This window comes from Loxodonta africana, chromosome 20 (genome assembly GCF_030014295.1).
Source record: "Loxodonta africana isolate mLoxAfr1 chromosome 20, mLoxAfr1.hap2, whole genome shotgun sequence".
Classification (NCBI taxonomy): Eukaryota; Metazoa; Chordata; class Mammalia; order Proboscidea; family Elephantidae; genus Loxodonta; species Loxodonta africana.
The window spans coordinates 48,973,290-48,994,044 of record NC_087361.1 but is presented as its reverse complement, the minus strand read 5'-3'; the positions used below and the strand labels follow the sequence as shown (position 1 = coordinate 48,994,044).

General features: G+C 37.7%; 1 protein-coding gene across 1 annotated transcript in view; it reads left to right on the top strand.

The window, feature by feature from the left end:
* Nucleotides 1-20,755, top strand: part of CYYR1 (cysteine and tyrosine rich 1) — a 125,942-nt gene that overhangs the window by 88,677 nt on the left and 16,510 nt on the right. Inside the window, exon 3 of the mRNA XM_010590338.3 lies at nucleotides 18,898-19,055. Within this exon, the coding sequence (XP_010588640.3) occupies nucleotides 18,898-19,055 (158 nt within the window). The remainder of the gene's footprint in view (nucleotides 1-18,897; nucleotides 19,056-20,755) is intronic.

Here is a 20,755-nt window from a genome sequence, read left to right as displayed (position 1 = left end):
CACTAAAGCCACCACTAGTAGTATTTCTGTTACAGCAGCACTAAGAAACTAAGGCAACTTGAAAATTAAATCTATCTAAGTGTGGGTCACTACTACTTTTACAAATGTTGCTGTGAGAGAAGCAATAAAATGAATCACTTTCATGTCTGTAACAAAAGGTTCTAGAAACTTCTGTAACTACGAATTACTACATTTAGATTTTAGCATACAGTATGTTCTGTTGAGCAACCTCAAAGCTACTGTGACAGCTAATTGAATAATAGCATTTGGAATTCACACAGTAAACAGAACATATCCAATAATAAAGTTGGAGGAATCTTTGCTTACATTCGCATTTCCCTAAGTAAAAATGAAATCTAGCTCTCTATTATATATATGAAACCATATAGCAAAGTGGAAAAGAACATTCAATTGCCATTATTAATATTACTATTATTTAATCATGAGCACTTGATGTTCCTTGAACTCACTTTATGAGTATGTGTTGGCATAAAATCAGGTAGCAACCTGGCTCTTGTTCAGTAAATTTGATCAGTGAAGATAAGTGCAAACCAACCAGTTCTCAAAGGGTACCTTTTGGCTTGAATTATTCTTGCTTCCTTCATCAATCAAATCATTTACCAGTGAATAGTGATAAAGTGTTATTATATAGGTCACCCTACGATTCACAACACATTCAAGACCATTTTTTTATCCTCCTTTTGTATACTGTTTTGAAGTCTGGGTAATGCAGAGATTTTTTTGAAGGTCTCTCACTGGGTCATAAAATTTAATTCAAAGTAAGACCTCTTTAAAGTGTTGAAAAACAAAAACGTCACCTTGAGGGCTAAGGTGCACCTGACCGAAGCCGCAGTATTTTCAGTTGCCTCACATGCTTGTGAAAGCTGGACGAAGAATAAGGAAGACAGAAGAAGAATTGACGCCTTTAAACTGTAGTGTTGGCAAAGAATGTTGAATTGACCATAGACTGCCAAAAGAACGAACAAACCTGTCTTGGAAGAAGTATGACCAGAGTGCTCCTTGGAAGCAAGCGTGGCAAGACTTGGTCTAGCGTACTTCGGACATTTTATCAGGAGGGATCAGTCCCTGGAGAAGGACATCATGCTTGGTAAGGTAGAGGTTCAGCAAAAAAGAGGAGGACCCTCAACAAGATGGACTGATGCAGTGGCGGCAACAACGGGCGAAGCATAGCAACAATTGTGAGGATGGCACAGGACTGGCCAGTGTTTTGTTCTATAGTGCGTAGGGTCATTATGAGTCAGAATCAACTTGATGGCACCTAACGACAACAATGACAGCAAGATGAATGATCCTAGTTTAATAGTAGAATTTGGATGCAGACTCATACGTTCTTGGTTCTGGTATATTTGGGGAGAACTCTTCTAGGGAAATCTCAGAGTACCTTATGCTCCTTAAAACTGCGATTTCTATCTTGAAGATTTCTTTTTGTTTACACTGTGTGATGATCTTGGCAAAGGAGTTATATCAGGTAAGACTAGATGGTGCAGTATATCAACACACGGATTAAAATAACTAGTTTATTTTTCTGTCATGAAAAGAAAATCCAAAGATGGGAACTCAGGACTGATATACCATCTCTATGTAGGTATTTGGAGCCCTGGTGGCTCAATTGTTAAGACCTTGGCTGTTAACCAAAAGGTCAGCAGTTCAAATCCACCAGCTGCTCCTTGGAAACCCTGTGAGGCAGTTCTACTCTGTCCAATAGGGTCGCTATAAATCCAAACTGACTTGACAGCACATAACAACAACGAAATGTAGGTATTGGGAATTCACACATCAAACTCATCCCTCCTCCATCTCTAAAATATGGCCTTGTCCTCATGACCCAATGCAGAGACTAGAGCTCAGTTATCACACACAGATCTCAGAAAACAGGATGGAGGATTAGATGAAGAAACGGGCAATAAGCCTGTTCCGGTCACATTTTAAGGAAGTTTCCTGAGAGATGCTATAAAAAACTTCCCCTTAAAATTTATTTTCCAGAGCTCTATCACACGAAAGACTACTTTTAAGGATACCTAGAAGATGTCTATTTATTTCAGGTGTCTAAATACCTACTTAACCATCAAGAGTTCTTTAAGGAAAACAGAGAACAAATATGGAGGTAGGCAACTGTCAGTATTTCTTCAGAAAGACATTACTTTCCAATTTCCTTATTCTGAAGATAACAGAGAGAAGTTACCTGTAAAGTCCCAAGAAAGAGGACATATTAAGTGAAGTTATAAAAAGGAGGGACTAGAATGTAGGAACGTAAAATGAGTATCTTCGGCATACTTCGATTTTATAGTATTTTTTGACAAGTCATATAGATTTATTAGGAAAATCATATGGGTCACTACGTTTAAGCTCCATAAGCATTATACACATGAAATAGGGAAAATGTTTAGTAATTATAGCTATTTCAATTTTTTTTTACATGTTGCTGTAAAAAGAAAAAAAAATTAGCATAGTGCTCTGACGAAAATACCTCGAGAGGGGAGGGCTCAGTTGGCAAACAAACATAGAAGGCGCACATTATTTGTGTAAAAATTACAGTTCTCTTATTTAATATATAGACTGCTAGTTCAGGATTCCTATTGTTATTAATGGAGCCCTGGTGATGCAGTGATTAAGCACTCAGCTGCTAACCAATGGTCAGCAGTTCAAATCCACCAGCCGCTCCTTGGAAATCCTGTCCTATAGGGTCGCTCTAAGTTAGAATCAACTCGACAGCAATTGTTATTAATAGGAGTATAGAAATAAAGCCTTATTCTTAATATTGAAAACCACAGTCCACTGAGTTTATTTTTCTATTCTCACTGTCCTATAATGATTTATTAAAGCAACAGAGAGAAAAATGCCTCATTTGAAAATTAAGCAAGGCATAGTTTAACTAAGTTATATACTTTATAAATTGCCAATAAGTTTGGAATAAAATGTTGCTTTTAAAAAATTAAGAACAGAAGTATCATAACATTTTAATACATTGGCCAAAAGAAGAGATTACTGAGGACATGGAATAGTTTGATGAAGAATTTTGCCAAATTTTATTCTTCTCATGAGTGCATTTTCTTTTCAGCCTGCAGTTAGAATGGGATTTTTTTCATTGCTTAAGCTCATCATACATGAATTTTCATAAATAAATAAGATTACTTAATGTTCCTTTCTTTCCTAAAAAGATAAAAACGCTTTTGCTTCACTTGTAATTTATTTTTACAGTGTTAAACTCGTTTTAAATTTATTATTTAGAAATTGTGTTCACTTTTTCGAGAACTTACCCTTCTGAAAGTTGTACTGCATTTTTATGCGCCTCTTAGAAGCTGTTATGGCAGTGTGAAAAGTGTCTTCTAACAAATATTTTTTATAATTTTTCTGTTTTGTTATATGTCATCAAATAAATCTATGACCTTTTTTTATATTTTCCTACTTTATTGGGAGGGAGTCCCTGGGTGGTATAAATGGCTGCTAACCAAAAGGTTGGAGATTTGAAGTAATAATCAAATCTAGCAAATGTTACACATTTTTAATAAATGGAATTAAAAGAGTTTCCAAAATGCCATGAAATGTTAGATTTTCAGTACACGTTGACCTACCTGTGCTATTGTTTCTTTTGTTATGCTATCATTAGTGGCATAATTTTTTAGAGAAATTTACCAAGGGAAAAGCAACATTAGTTTATTCACATATGAATTAAATCAAGGGTCAGTATACTTTTTCTGTCAAATGCTAGATAATAAATATTTTAGGCTTTGTGGACCATGCGGTTTCTCTCGCAGCCATTCAGCTTTGCCAACAAAGCATGAAAGCAATCTTTATAGAAGTAGATCACCAGGCCTTTCTTCCATGGTGCTGCTCAGTGGGTTCAAATTACCAAACCCTAGATTAGGAGTCAAGCATAAACCATTTATGCCACCCAGGAACCTTTTAAAGCAGTCGCAGACAACATGTAGACAAATAGGTGTGGCTTTGTTCCTATAAAACTATTTACAAAAAACAACTAATGGACCACCTTTGACCCATGGCCTTGGTTTGCCCACTCTTGGACTAAATTGCCTAAAGAAGCATTCGCTATAACGAATAATCATAAAGAATAATTTGCTTATTATTGTTGTTAGTTGCCATCAAGTTGGCTCTGACTCATGGCAACCTAGTGTATAATGGAATGAAACGTTGCCCAGTTCTGCACTATCTTCATGATTGTTGCTGTGCTTGAGTCCACTGTTGAGGCCACTGTGTATTTTCAGTGCCTTCCAACCTAGGGGGCTCATCTTCCAGCATTATATTGGACATATTCTGTTGTAATCCATAGGGTTTTCTATGGCTAAGTTTTAGAAGTAGATCACCAGATTTTTCTTCCTGGTCTGTCTTAGTGGGGAAGCTCTGCTGAAACCTGTCCACCAAGGGTGACCCTGCTGGTATTTGAAAGACCAGTGGCACAACTTCCAGCATCACAGCAATACACAAGCCATCACAGTACGGGCAACTGGCAGAGAGGTGGTGGCTAAAGGGATAGAGCAAAGGGAAATATTCGTGGTGGCACAACAGTTTCTCCCTTGCTTACAGTGGTGGTTACGTACATCTACACATTATAGAAATGACATAAAACTGTACACATACTTTATACCAGTATCAATTTCCTAGTTTTGATATTGTTTTAGTCATCTAAGACATAACCATGGAGGGAAATTGGGTGAAGGGTATGTGGGACCTCTCTGTGCTATTTTTACAACTTCTTGTTTCTCTATAATGATTTCAAAATAAAAATTTAAAAAGTAAATTATGCAAACCCTGCAAAACGTTATTAAAAAAAAATTACCTAATTTTTTTTTTAATTTTTATGTTGCCAAATTTCTCAAATTAATAACCTCTCTCTTTGTAACAGCTGACTAAACCAAATTATTCATATGCAGGAAGATTCAGATTTGTTCGTTGTTTCTTTAAATTAATAACAGAGTAAATAATGCTGTAACTTTTATACTTGCCATTTCTTAAATAACTAATTTGCAATTGCTAATGGGTATCAAAGGATCAAGGACACCAATATCATGATTTAATCAAAAAAGCTCATTTAATACATTAGTTGGAACCTCATTATTGACCTCAAGAGCAGGCACTTTTGCCTGAACTGCCAACAAGGAAACAAAATGTGACTAATTTTCTTCTTTCCTCCGTTTAAAACAGGAATTAATGAATATAAATACATCCCAATTTGATATCTTAACAGCTTTCCTAACCCACACTACGGAAGCTCTGTGTGCCTGAATAGTTGGGCCCTTGATTATTTCTGGAACATAAATTAAGCCCTCTAATCTTACTTAGACCTGAAAATTATCATAAAAAGGAAGTTTCCAGATTATTTTTAGTTTTCTTGTTTCAAAAGATTTCCTCCGATAGATCTTTTTTCTTGAAAAGATTTATGTATTAAGTCACTAGAAGCTGTCACTCTTTTATTACTAATAGCAGCACATCCAAATATGCTTCATACTCTGCCTTCAGAATTTAACGACAAAGTGAAAATGTATGTAGGAATATTTTAAAGGAGTCTCTTGGAATTTTTAATGGTATTCTGTTTTTTTGAACTGAATGGGGAAAAGTCTTAGAGAGAAAATATCCTCTGAAAAATACAAATGTTGTCGTTGTTGTCGGTTGCCGTCAAGTCAAGTTGATTCCTGCTCATGGCGACCCCACGTGTGCAGAGTGTAACTGCTCCACGGGGTTTTCAAGCCTGTGACCTTTGAGGAGTAGATCACCAGTCTTGTCTTCCCAGGTGCCTCTGGGTGGGCTTGAATACCACCTTTTGGTGCTACACTTGATTCATTATCTTTATTCCATGTGGAAGTAGATATTGTTCAGCAGCTTAATTGTGATGAAATCATTGAAGAATTTGTAAGAGCAATGAACAGAAAGAAATGTTTTTAATTATAACATGTTAGAGATGAAAGACCTATCTAAAAATAAAATATAGTAATATTTGTTATCTGATAATTAAATTTTCTTATATGACATCTTTGTTCATTTATAATTATAGCATTTATTATGAAGCAAGCATGAAAACTGAAGTATGAACTGTTTAAAGCAAAATCGGCGAAAGTCAATTTTTCATTGTGGGAGAGCAGTATAATTTTACGTTGATTGTTGAAACAACTAAGCTTACTGACTCTTTTTCTTTGTTGTAGGATATGTGGAATAGTTGTAGAAAATGTGATATACAGTAAAAATCTTAGTACCCCATTAAAAATTTTATAATCCAGTTCATCTCATTTTACTAAATTGGCATACACCATGTTTGTGTTCCATCGCTAATGTTAAAAAAAAAAAAGTCATAGTCGTGTTTAAAAAGAAGTTACATCATGGATAGCTAGAATACATACACACATACATATATGTACATATACATTTATATATACATGCTGTTGTTGTTGGGTGCCGTCGAGCCTATTCCAACTTATAGCTACCCTATAGGATAGCATAGAACTGTCCCAAAGAGCACCCAATGGATTCAAACTGCCAACCTTTTCTTTAGCAACCGAGCTCTTAACCACTACACCACCAGGGCTTATACATATACATGTATATGTATAATTCACCTATCCCATTCAAATGCGTGAGTAAACAGAGAAAGAGGCACCACAGACTATCAGTGTTTACGGCCCCCACGTGCTGTAATCTAGTCCTGGTTTTATATAACTCAATGACAAGACTGGACTTAAATGAACCTGGAGCTTTTTTCCTAGCCTCTATTTAATCCACTTGGTGTTAAAATTCCAACCTTTACTGCAGAAATGTGAAAGTGTTTGTGCACAGGGTGCCATCCCAGGTACCCCTGGGAATGTCATACAATATATACGGTATGCACCGTTTTCCCCTGTTCACAGTCTGAAAATTCCTGATTTACGAGACACGTTTTGTCCCAAAAGATTTGGATGAGAGATTATGGACCTGTCCTAGAGAGATATAGGATAGACGCTCAGATACCACGGAGAATAAAAACATGCTTATCCCGTAAATAGGTCCATGGGCACCAGTACTGCATGGCATGAAATTTGGAAGGAGGGTCAAGTAGACACCAAGCTGACCTTCATTTCATGAGAAAACTGAGGCACAGAGAGATCAAGCGACTTGCTCAAGGTTACCCAGCTACTACTGGAACTCAGGCAGCCTAGCTTCAGAGGTCATGCCTTCAAATCACAAAGATTTTGTTTCTGAAGACTTAAACCTGAAATTTTTAAGTCAGGGGAGATCAAAAAATCAGGCTCTGAACTGAAAGCACAAGGATTTGGGAAAAGTTCATATCTTTCCCAGTAAAACTCCAGGCCTCAAGACACTGGCAGACAGGCTCAGGGTTCCCAAGTGAGAAATCGGAGGGTTGTTTTATGGAAAAAAATGAACAGTCCCAAAGAAAACATCTATGAGAGCTTACCTCGGGGTGCCCTCCACAGTGGATTTCACCTCTGAAATTCTAGCTCTGCGCCCTGACCTTCCAGACAGCTTTTTAGTGTCTCTTTTTTTAGTAGGAGGATATTCAAGGACCACTGGACATTTGAGGAAAATTTCAAACACGAGAGAGATCCAAATAAACGATAAAGAGGAACCTAGAAGAGACAGAAGAAATACGGAGAATAGGGAAAGTTTCAGAAAAAAAAAAAAAAATCTTTAGTATCATCAGAAATAAGAGACTTTCAATCAATATGGTATCTTAGATACAGGCACTGTAACAACCCCCTGACAACAAAGACTTGTGAAATATGTAAAACAGACACATTAAATGGCCTCCAATCCCAGAGCATCAAACAGAGTTGAATAAACAGGCTAATCACCGATTGGAAGGAGAGAGAAAACAATGCCAGCAGGAAAACAAGAGATTCTCGGATCGACCGCTGCACCCTGCCTGCCAACAGGGAGTAGTGTGGTCACTTGGGTTTGGCATCAAAGAACGATGGGGCTGAGGAACCCAGAAAAGCAACTCCAAAGAAAGCACAGCTGGTGGCAGAGATTCTGTGCAAACAACCCTAGAAAGAAACAACAAGGTAGGACAGAATGCAGCCAGGGATGGGCACCCCTAAGAGGGGGAAGCGTGGGGTGGTCTAGCTTTGAAATCGGGGAACCATGGGGAAGCGCCTGTAGAGCAAGAGAAGCAGACAGAGCCATCTGAGCCTGGTGGATTCGAACTGCCGACCTTTGGGTTAGCAGCCACAGCGCCACCAGGGTTCCTATCTGAGCCTTAGAAGGAGAAAGTGTAAACAAGGATGCACAATTGCAGGGGAATAAAGGTGAGAAACACAGGGGCAGGTGAGTGCCAGAAGGGAGGGAGACAGGTATTAGTGCAGGGAACGCTTGTCAGTGGAGGCACCCAGCCATTTACACAGGAGCCACCAGTGAAAAGTCAACCCACACAGTAACAACTAGAGCACCCCTTCCCAGAATCAGCTCAGTGCAGGCAGGCACCCCACCTGCCATCATTAGTATGTTCCCTGAGGTGCAGGCTGAAGAGGCAAAGTCGCCCTGGCCCAATCCTACCCCCCCCCACTCCCTGACCCCCCACAGGAGGCCTGTGCACTGACACACAAGCACAGCTACACCCTCTGCCCCCTTCCTGAGGCATATCTGCTTGCACTTGCCCTAGCAAGTTCGACTTCACCCACTACCCCCTCCCAGAGGCAGGCTGCTTGCACTTACCCACTCAAGCCTGGCCATGCCCACCACCCCTCTCTGAGTAGCAGGAGACCCTAGAGGATGAAGGCAAGCCCAGCCATGCCCACAACCCCTCCCTGAGGAGCAGGTGGCCTGCCCTGAAGGGCAAAAGCCTGTCTACTCCAACCGCCCCCTCCTTGTGACACAGGAGGGCCACACTGATAAGTGCAAGCTGGGCCACACTCAACACCCCCTCCCTGAGATGTAGGAAGCCCCAGCTGATGTATGCAAGCCTAGCCACGCCCATCACTCATCCCTGAGGCACAGGAGGTATGTGCTGAAGTGCACCACCCCCTGCCTGAGGTGCAGGCAGGTCACACTTGGTCACACCCACCACTCGCTTCCTAAAGTACAGGCACTCACACCTGTAGGCCAAAGCCTGGCCATGCCCACCAGCCCCTCCCTGAGGCTCAGGGCACCCCTGTGCACAAACCTGGCCCACCAACCTGGTGGCCAGTGACCCTTGCACCCTCAGCCCAACCACCCGACAACCGGTGGCACACACACAGTGCCCAACCCAGCCACCTGTGAGAGCACTCCCTCCACCCACGCCCCAGTGACCAGACAGACAGAAAACATCACCTCATCAGCGACTCCAGTCACATCCTGGCAGGCACCATCTATACCTCTGCCAAACAAGCAGAAGATCCTGGTGCCCACATCCAACGTCTGCCTGGCTGCAACATCACACACCCAAACAGTTTCTGCAGGCCATCTGCACTTGTAATAAAACTGTTTGATACCTCACCGTGTACTGAGATGCCAGTTTGTGCATGAGCAGCTAGCCTACCCCATCCATTTGGGTAGCACTCCCTCACAGTGGATACGGAGACATCCTGCCCTGACCTCCAGAGAATGCACTAACTGCTAGCACCAACCTGGAAGGACCCCACAGTTCCACAATGGCTGTGGAGGGACCCTGTCCACCCAACACTTGCCACCCAATATCAGGAAAAGAACCTACTCTCCTACCTCCACTCAACCTAGTAAGGAAGACATACGAGCCTGACCACAGAGGACTCACACATAGCTGTGACCCACCATACCCACTAGAGGGAGGAAATGACACCCAGCCAACAGACACCACCAAAGTCACACACAGACCAGAACCGCAAAACCATAACAATTAAAATAATATGAAGGAAGAAAGACATTCCAAACAGAAAGAGAAGAAACAAAACTCCAGATACATCAAAACAATTTCCAAAAAAAAAAAAATCAGCACACACACACACAAAAAAATACATACAAGCAGTAAAGAAATATATAAATAAATTAACACATTAATGCCTTGGAGACAGCAGACAATAACAAATTATAAGAACAAATAGGGTAAGATGCCTCAAATAAGTGAGCAAAACAAAGGGGCAGAAAAACCTTTCTGAGGAAGAAATGGTAATGGAAGTATCTGATAAGGAATTCAAAAGAATTAAATATGGGCAACTCAAAAAGATTAGGAAAACACAAACCCTAGAAGAATTCAGTAAAGCAATACAAAAACAAAATGACAAAATAAATAAAAATAAATAGATAACTAGAAACTATAATGAAACAACAACTAGAAATTCACAAAATTGACAATAAAATATAAGAAATAAATAAATAAATGGAAGGACATAGACGTAGAATTGAAGCAATGGGAGAAAATAATCAGAAAAATTGAGAACAAATTCCTTGACACTAATCTTTTTGAAAAACAACCAGAGGAAAAAATAAGGAAAAATGAAGAAAGCCTAAGAGTTAGGTGGGACACTATCAAGAGGAAGAATTTACACATAATTGGAATTCCAGAAGAAAAAGGGGGGGAAAAAATAGCACAGAGAGAATTTTTGATGATTTATTGACAGAAAATTTCCTAAATATCATGAAAGACAAAAAGGGTTCCATCCAAGAAGCTCAGTGAACCCCATATAGGATCGACCCCAAAAGAAAGTCATCAAAACATATCATAATCAAACTTTCCAAAACCAAAGACAAATAATTCTGAGAGCATCTCATAAAAAATGAAGTATCACCTACAAAGGGCCACTAATAAGACTAGGCTCTGGTTTCTCAGCAGGAACTGTGCAAGCAAGAAGGCAGTGGGATGACATATGTAAAACCCTGAAAGAAAGGAATTGACAACCAAGAATCATATATCCAGCAAAATTCTCTTCAAATATGATAGCAAAACTAGGACACTCCCAGTTAAGCAGAAATTGAGAGAAATTGTAAAAACCAGACCAGACTTAGAAGAGATATTAAAGGGAGTCCTTCGACAGAGAACCAACAACATCAGACAACAACCTGAGATTAAGACACATGAGAACTTCAACCAGACACCAACTCAGACAAAGAACTCTCAACTGTAAAATTAAGTTGCAAAAACAGGGAACCTCAGATGTCAATCTGTAAATAATAACAACTTCAAAACAAAAAGGAGGAATAGATGGTGTAGGTATAGAAATTCCATATGGTGAAGTCAAGCTGATATCAAGATATAACAGAATGTTTTAAACTTAGGAAGAGAAAGATAAATTTCTGAAATAACCCCAAAGAAAATTAATAAATCTACTCAACGAAATAAAGAAGAAAATCAAAAAGATTCAGCAAACATAAAATCATCAACAACAAATGAAACAAAAAGAAAATCCATACATAAGAACTCAGCACAGAAAATTAAGTGGAACAAAGAAACCATTAACATCACAATAAAAAGCATAACAAAGTGGCAGCAGTAAATTCATACCTATCAACAATCACACTGAATGCAAATGGTTGAAATGCACCAGTCAAGAGAGTGGCAGAATGGATAAAAAAAAAAAAAAAAAAAGGCATGACCCATCAATGTTGCCTACAAGAGACACATCTTAGACACAAAGACATAAGTAGGTTAAAAATCAAAAGATGAAGAAAAAATATATCACGCAAACAGTCAAGAGAGCAGGAGTGGCAATAATAATCTCTGATAAAATAGGCTGCGAGTCAAAACCCATTATTAGAGACAAGGAAGGGCATTATATAATGATTAAAGGATCAATCCGCCAAGAGGACATAACCATAATAAATATTTATGCACTCAACGACAGAACTCCAAAATACATAAAACCAATGCTAACGGAAAAGAAAAGAGAAGTAGACAGTTCTACAATAATAACAGGAGACTTTAACACCACTTTCAATGATGGACAGAACAATTAGAAAGATACAGAAGATCTAAATAACACAATCAACCAACTGGAATTTATGGACATATACAGAACATAACACACAACAGCAGCACAGTAACATTATTCTCCAACACACATGGATCATTCTCCAGAACAGACCATATATTAGGCCACAGAGCAAGCCTCAATTAATTAAAAAACATTCAAACAATACAAAGCATCTTCTCTGATCATAATGCTATGAAATTAGAAATCAATAACAGAAAGAACAAGTTAAAAATAAAGCACATGGAAACTAAATAATACCTTAACTATAGGGTAATAGAAGAAATTTAAAAATGAAATTAAAAAATTCTTAGAATCAAATGAGAATGAAAACACAACATACCAATAACTTTGGGATATAGCAAAAGCAGTGCTCAGATGAGAATTTATAACAATCAATGCACACATCAAAAAAAAACCACATCAAAGAAAGGACCAAAATCAATAGCTTATTCCTATAACTCAGAGGGTCAGCAAATAAGAGGAAGACCCTCAACAAGATGGACTGACACAGTGACTGCCACAATGGGTTGAGGCATAGCAACAGTTGTGGGAATGGCACAGGACCAGACAGTGTTTCGTTCTGTTGTGCATAGGGTCATTATGAGTCAGAACTGACTTGACAGCACCTAACAACAACAACTCAAACACATAGAAAAGAAACAGCATAAGAAGCCCACAGTCACCAGAAAAAAAGGAAATAAAAATCAGAGCAGAAGTAAATAAAATAGAAAACAGAAAAACAATAGAAAGAATCAACAAAACTAGAAGTTGATTCTATGAGAGGATCAATAAAATTGACAAACCAATGACCAAACTGACAAAGAAAAAAAAATGAGAAGATGCAAATAACTCAAATAAGAAAGAGATAGGTGGCATTACCACAGAACCAACTGAGATAAGAAGAATCATAACAGAATATTATGAAAAGATGTACTCCAACAAATTTGAAAACCTAGAAGAAATGGACAAATTTCTAGAAACACACATCCTACCTAAACTAACACAAATAGAGGTAGAAAATATGAACAGACCCATAACAAAAGAAAAAATTAAAGATATCATAAGAAAAAACTCCCAATAACAAAAAAAAAGCCCTGGCCCAGATGGTTTCACTGGAGCATTTTACCAAACATCCAGGTAAGAGTTGACACCAGTTTTGCTCAAACTATCCCAGAACATAGAAAAGAAAGTAATACTCCCTAGTTCATTTTATGGAGCCAGTGTAACCTTGATACCAAAGTCAGGAAAAAACACCACTAAAAAGGAAAATTACAGACCAATATCCCTCCTGAATATAGACATAAAAATTCTCAACAAAATTCTAGCCAACAGAATTCAACAGCATATCAAAAAAATAATACATCATGATCAAGTGGAATTCATACCAGGGATGCAAGGATGGTTCAACATAAGAAAATCAATCAACGTAATTCACTACATAAATAAAACAAAGGAAAAGAATCACATGATCGTCTCAATTGACACAGAAAGGCACTACGATGAGATAACCACCTCACCTCTGCAAAAATGGCAATGATTTAAAAAAATAAACAGCAGAAAACAACAAATGCTGGTGAGGTTGTAGGGGGGATTGGAACTCAAACATTGTTGGTGGGATTGTAAAATGGTACAACCATTATGAAAAACAATACGGTCCTTCCTCAAAAAGCTGGAAATAGAAATACCATATGATCCAGCAATCCCACTCCTAGGTATATATTTTAGAGATATAAGAGTCATCACAGGAACACTTTCCTGATTAAAAAAAAAAAAAACTCAGCAAAATAGGAATAAAAGGGAAATTTCTCAACATAATTAAAGGCATATATGCAAAACTAACAACGAATGTTATTCTCAGCCAGTATTATTCTCAAAAGCATTACCCTTGATAACAGGAACAAGGCAAGAATGTATGTACTTTATCACCACTCTTTTTCAATATTGTATTGAAAGTTCTAGCTACAGCAATAAGGCAAGAAAGGGAAATAAAGGATATTCAAATTGGAAAGGAAGAAGCAAAATTATTCTTATTTGCAGATGACATGATCCTATACATAGAAAATTCCAGAGCTCCACAAGAAAGTTACGGACCTAATAGAAGAATTCAGCAAAGTGTCAGGAACAAGATCAACATACAAAAATCGGCTGGGTTCCTCTACACTAGCAAGGACAACTCTGAAAAGGAAATTAAGAAACAAATACCATTTATAATAGCCCCCAAAAGGATAAAATACCTAGGAATAAACCTAACCAGAGACATAAAAGACTTATACAAGGAAAACTAACACTACTGCCAGCAACTAAAAGTGACTTTCATAAATGGAAAAACATTCCATGCTCATGGATTGGAAGATTTAACATTATAAAGATATCAATACTTCCAAAAGTAATTTATAAATATAATGCAATCCTTATCCAAATCCCAACAAAATTCTTTAATGAAATGGAAAAACTAATCTCAACTTTATATGGAAAGGAGGGGCCCCCAAAACTAAAGGAATATTGAAGAAGAAAAACAAAATAGGAGGCCTCTCACTTCCCAGTCTCAAAACTTACTATACAGCCACGGTAATCAAAACAGCCTAGTGCTGGTTGAATGACAGATACATAGACAAATGGAATAAAATTGAGAACCCAGATGTAAATCCATCCATATATGAACAACTGATCTTTGACAAAGGACCAAAGTCCATTCAATGGGGAAGAAACAGTCTCTTTAACAAGTGATACTGGAAAAACAAGATATCCATATGCAGAAAAATGAAAAAAGGATCCAAGCCTCACACCATGCACAAAAACTAACTCAAAATGGATCAAAGACTTAAATGTTACAGCAAAAACTGTAAATTTCCTGGACAGTAACGTAGGGTGAAGACTAGGGGACCTAATTCTGGCATAAGTAGTCTATCAAACAAAACTAAAAATGCATGGATGACAGAAGATAAATTAGATAACTGGGACCTCCTAAAGATTAAATACTTATGCTCATCGAAAGACTTTATCAAGAGGGTAAAAAGAAGAGAATCTACGGACGGGGAAAAAATCTTTGGCAATGACGTGTCTGATAAGGGTCTAATCTCTAAAATATATAGAAAACTTCAACAACAAAAAGATAAACAATTCAGTCACAAAATGGGCAAAGAACATGAACAGACACTTCTCCAAAGAGGACATTCAAGTCTCTAACAAACATGAGAAGATGCTCGAGATCTTCAAAACTACAATGAGATAACCATCTCACATCTGCAAAAATGGCAATGATTTAAAAAAATAAACAGCAGAAAACAACAAATGCTGGTGAGGTTGTAGGGGGGATTGGAACTCTTAAACATTGTTGGTGGGATTGTAAAATGGTACAACCATTATGAAAAACAATACAATGCTTCCTCAAAAAGCTAGAAATAGAAATACCATATGATCCAGCAATCCCACTCCTAGGTATATATTTTAGAGATATAAGAGCCATCACAGGAACAGACACATGCACACCCATGTTCTTTATTCACAATAGCAAAAAGAGAGAAACAATGAAAGTACCCATCAACAGATGAATGGATAAACAAATTGTGGTACATACATACAATGGAATACTATGCAACTATAAAGAATAATATGAGGAGTTCTCGAAATATAGCATGGATGAATTTGGAGGGCATTATGCTGAGTGAAATAAGCCAATCAGAAAAAGACAAATATTTTATGGTCTCACTTTTATAAAAAGTCAAGAATATGTATACACAGAGAAAGCAATGTTCTTTGATGGTTACCAGGGATGGGAGGAGGAAGCAGGGGAAATCGCTTTCTAGATAGTACCCATTAACATTAAACCCGTTGTCGTTGAGGTGATTCCGACTCCTAGTGGCCCTATAGATAGTAGACACTTGTTATTTTTGGTGATGGGAAAGGCAATACCCAATATGGGTGAAGCATGCGTAACTTGTCCAGGGTAAATGAAGACACTACTAAGTATGCAAGAGTAAGGGGAATTTTTGGATAAATGCTATAGCGTACAATTTTGTAACAACAATAATAATAACCAAAAAATACGTGTATGATTGCGTAGGTAGACATGTATGCCTTTGTCTGTATAGGAAGGCACATGTGAGTATATAGCTGTACACATACAGGTGTATCTGTGAGTATATGTATATACATGTTTACGTGCATTGCATATGGATTCATATATATAATTAACCACATAGGAGGCACAGTTATGGGTACTTTCTAGACCTAACCAAATACCTCAAGGGATTGGATTACTGGGTTTGAAGGCTTGGGACCATAGTCTAGTGGGACAACTCGATCAATTGGCACAACATAGTTCATGAAGATAATGTTCCACACCCTTGTTTCAGGTCTTAAAAGTTTGTGAGCAGCTATCAAAGACACAACTATTGATCTCTACTTGTCTAGAGCAAAAGAGAATGAAGGAAACCAAAGACTCAAAGAGGAAACTGGTCCACAGGAGTAATAGGCCGTATGAACCACCACGACCTCATATCGCCTGAGATCAGAAGAACTAGATGGTACCCAGCTACCAATAAAATTGTTCTGACCAGGGACACAATAAAAGGCCTTTGATAGAAAGAGAGAAAAATGTAGAATAAAACTCAAATTGTAAAAATGGCCAGACTTACTGGGCCAACGGAGACTAGAGGAAACCCTGAGACTATCACCCTAAAATACCCTTTGAACTTGGAACTGAAGCCACTCCCCATGGCCACCTTCCATCCAAATATTAGATTGGGGTATGAAATAAACAATATCATTCATGAATACTGTGCTCCCTTAAATAATCAACTATATGAGACCAATCAGTCAACATTTATCCTAAAACAAAGATGAGATACTAAGGAGGTGCAGGGAAGCTAGATTAATGGAGACAGAACAAACAGAATGGAAATAATGAGAATGCTGACACACTGTGAAAAATGCAACCAATGTCATGGAACAAGTTGTATAAAAATTTTTAAATGGGAACCTAATTTGCTATGTAAACTTTCACCTAAAACATTAAAAAAAAAAAAAAGAAGAAGAAACTGCATCCAAGAGAGCAAAACGTAACACTATAAAGTGTATGGACTTTAGCTTTGGGGTGATGAAAATGTTCTAGAATTGACTGTGGTTGTGGTTTCATATACCTGTGAGTATACCAAAAACTGTTGAATTGTATACTTTAAATGGTGGAATTGTGTGGTATATAAATTAACTCTCAGCAAAGTTGTTTAAAAAACAAACCATTTGAGGATGTGCTTGGGCACACAGTGTATTTTACCAAGAAAGAGCAAGAACAGAGTCTAAAAACTGAAGCTCTGATGACCACCAATGGGTCTAGAGGAACACCTCTCAACTCCGGAGGGTCCACCAGAGTTGGCAGGCTATGGGGGAGAATGCGGGAAAAAACAACTGATAAAGTGTTTTTTAATTGTGTCTGAGTTTCGGAAAAGTTATGATCATTGTGTGAAAGATTTCTAGGAATTACTTGGAGGGAGGGTAGCAAGAGGTTTATGGAAAAATGAAAATACCTGGAAATAAACTTATTCCTTCAAAAGAAAAGTTGTGCTATGGTACAGTGCTTTAGTTCGACAGTTAAAAAAAAAAAGTCAAATGACTGATTTAACCAAAGGTAAAATTAGTCTGAGATTTAAATTCTCAAATAATATAAGAAGAAGCCAAGAAAGAATATAGATATGTTTAATTTAAAGAAATGTAACTATATTGTTGAGAAATGTGGAGGAAGGTACCAGAAGAAATAGCTGAGAGAGTTGAAAACGGTTGCTTCTAGAGAGCACATAAATTAGAAAGAAAAATTTTCTTTATTTTCCCATATTCATGTGATGACCCCTGTATATACTTTCAGAAATTTGATACATAAAATACAGTTTTGCTGCAGTGCTATCCCTTTAATACTGGTATTGTTGACACTTGGTTTTCCATTTGTAGTGATATTATTAAGTTAACTGTATATTATGAAAGCTCCACTTCAACCCACGTACACCTCTTCAACCTTCTTAATTATCTTATAGGATTCCTTCTACGGATGGATCATTTTTTTTTTCTTCTTTGCCATCCCACTTTTATACACATTTAGGATATTTTTGATATTTTTCTGTTAGCAACAACACTTTGATGGACATCTTTGTCATATTACTTTTGCACGCATGAGCTGTATTTCCTTAGGTAACATTGCTATAAATGATACTGCCTGGTCAAAATTAACATTTCAATAAAGGTTTCCTCATTATTTTCCAAAATGGCAGACAAATTTTAAAAAAGACTCCTGCAAATCATATTATCTACAAATAATTATAACGACAATTATTTCATGCAATAATTTTTTTCTTTTTAAGGTTTTGTACATGAGCTAGAATTTTCTAGAGAAAAAAATAACATGAATAGAAATAGAGGTTTTATTTACATTGTTCTTAAATATAATGGGAATACTAATTTGTCAGAACAGTTCTCTGGATAATAGTAAAAGAGGATATTTGGTTTTCTTTAATTTGTTTTGTTAAGGAAGAAACATTCTTGTTCTACTTAATGAAGAGTTTTAATCAGGAATCAATGTTAAATTGTATTTCGTATTTTAGCATTTGTTGAGTTTTCATTGACTACGTATAGTCAATGGCCAATAGATATATTCTTTGGTGTTTAAGTACTGGCTAGGCTACCGTAACATTCCACAGCAGAATAAAAAAAAAATAGTTATTGTTATTTAGAGAGCATAACTGTAGAATTGTGCTCTGAATAAACACATTAATTTTTAAAACCAGAAACTGAATGATGGCCTAACTGTACTGAAAGTGAATTCCCTAAAGGCTTACAACTTTGTCTTATATATTGAAATACAGAAGACCACTTCCTTGACCTAAGTCAGGAAATTACTTAAAAAAAAAAATTATACCTGAGGACATTTGTAAAGAAACATTTGCCACGTGGTCATATAGTGAAAAGACTGAAGAATCCTTAGGAGCCTCTTCAGTAAGAGCACTTTGCTTTTCCTCTCTAGGGGCACCGCCATCGCCGGCATTGTGTTTGGAATCGTGTTTATCATGGGAGTCATTGCTGGAATCGCCATATGCATTTGTATGTGCATGAAGAACAACCGCGGGACCCGGGTGGGCGTCGTCAGGACCACGCACATCAACGCCATCTCCTCCTTTCCCAGTGAGCAAACTGACTATGCCTCCTAAAGGAAGAGCTAGAGTTGTTAGTTATACTCTCATGTTGGAAACCAGCAGAAAATATTAAAGACTCTCTCTGGAATAATCTCCAAGTTTATGGAGTATCTTTAAGTAAATGTAGATTGAAGCCCTAGCTTTGATTAAAGATTACATTAGAAACCCTGCTGGCGTAAGGGTTAAGAGCTAGGGCTGCTAACCAAAAGGTCGGCAGTTCAAACCCACCATGCTCTCTTTGGAAACCATATGAGGCAGTTCTACTCTCCTATAGAGTCGCTATGAGTTGGAATCGACTCAACGGCAACTGGTGATGGGTTAGATACAAGTAATAAAACCCATTTCATATTTGAAGATATTCGTATTTTCAATGGTTGTCTCATAGACTATAATTGCTAGTGCCCCAGAGTTAAGATAGACACTTCACGCCCACTGTGTCTCCATGCCAGTACATTCTGGCAAATAATTCTCGAGAAAGTGTAGAATTGTAAATTATGTGTCTGAATAACCTGGCATCTGATTTAATAGATAAATCTGTCTTGAGAAAAAGTATTGAAGAAAGCTCTGATCTCTCCCCTTTATGCAAAAGAGAACAGCTTTAATAGAATATTAAAATTTCCAACCAAGAGCAAAGGTAATATATGAGTAATGTGGCAAGTCTTTGTTGAGAACTCACTAGACATTCTGCATATAAATACATTGAGTGCATGTGACTCAATAAAGTGTTGTGTTTCATTATATGATTTCAATAGTACTTTCTAAGCTGATCTATACATGTACAATTTGACATAGAAAAGGCAGTCAAGCAAGTTCTAAATTTAGCACACCAGTAGGAGAATGATTTCCCATCCACACTCCTGTCCTATCACCCTCTCTAGAATAGGAACAGGACAGGCTGCCTTCTACACGCAATCTGCCCTGTGTAGTTCTTCCTTCCTCCCCTTTTTCCATGTCATCTTCAACTCAAGGGAGCACATTTCAAATGAATATGAGAATGGCAATTTCTTCTATTCCTCTTTTGATGGTTCTTCCTCTTCTCCAATCTCTTCACATTGGAGCATCCTAGGATGAAGTCTTGTGTCTTCTTCCATACTGTATCTATACTTGCTTCTTTAGTTTTATCATATAGTCTTAGGGTATTAATTACCTATTTCCATCCCAAACCTCTTTCCTGAATGTCAGATTCATACACCTCACTGCCTATTGAATATCTGCACATGGATATGTAATTAAAAAAAAAAAAAAAAGTTGCCATCAAGTCAAGTCTGACTCATTGCAACCCCATATGTGTCAGAGTGGAACTGTGCTCCGTAAGGTTTTCATGTCTGTGGTCTTTCAGAATTAGATCTCCAGCCCTTTCTTCTGAGCCACTCTGGGTAGACTCCAACCTTTCCTTTGACAATGAGACAATCATTTGATCTTCCTCCATCAAAATCTTGCTCCATCCATGGCCTTCCCCATCTCAACTGACAGCACCTCCATCCTTCCAGTTGCTCAGACCAAACACCTGGGAGTGATCCTATCAAACTCATATGTACTCTACCAGGGAAATTTGTCACCTCCACCTTCAAAATATATTCAGTTATCTAATTACTTATCATAATACTCCCCTGGTGGGAGCCACCATCTGCTCTTACTGCCATTAGTGTGATACTGTCCTAACTGCTTTTCCACCATGCAGTAGAGTGA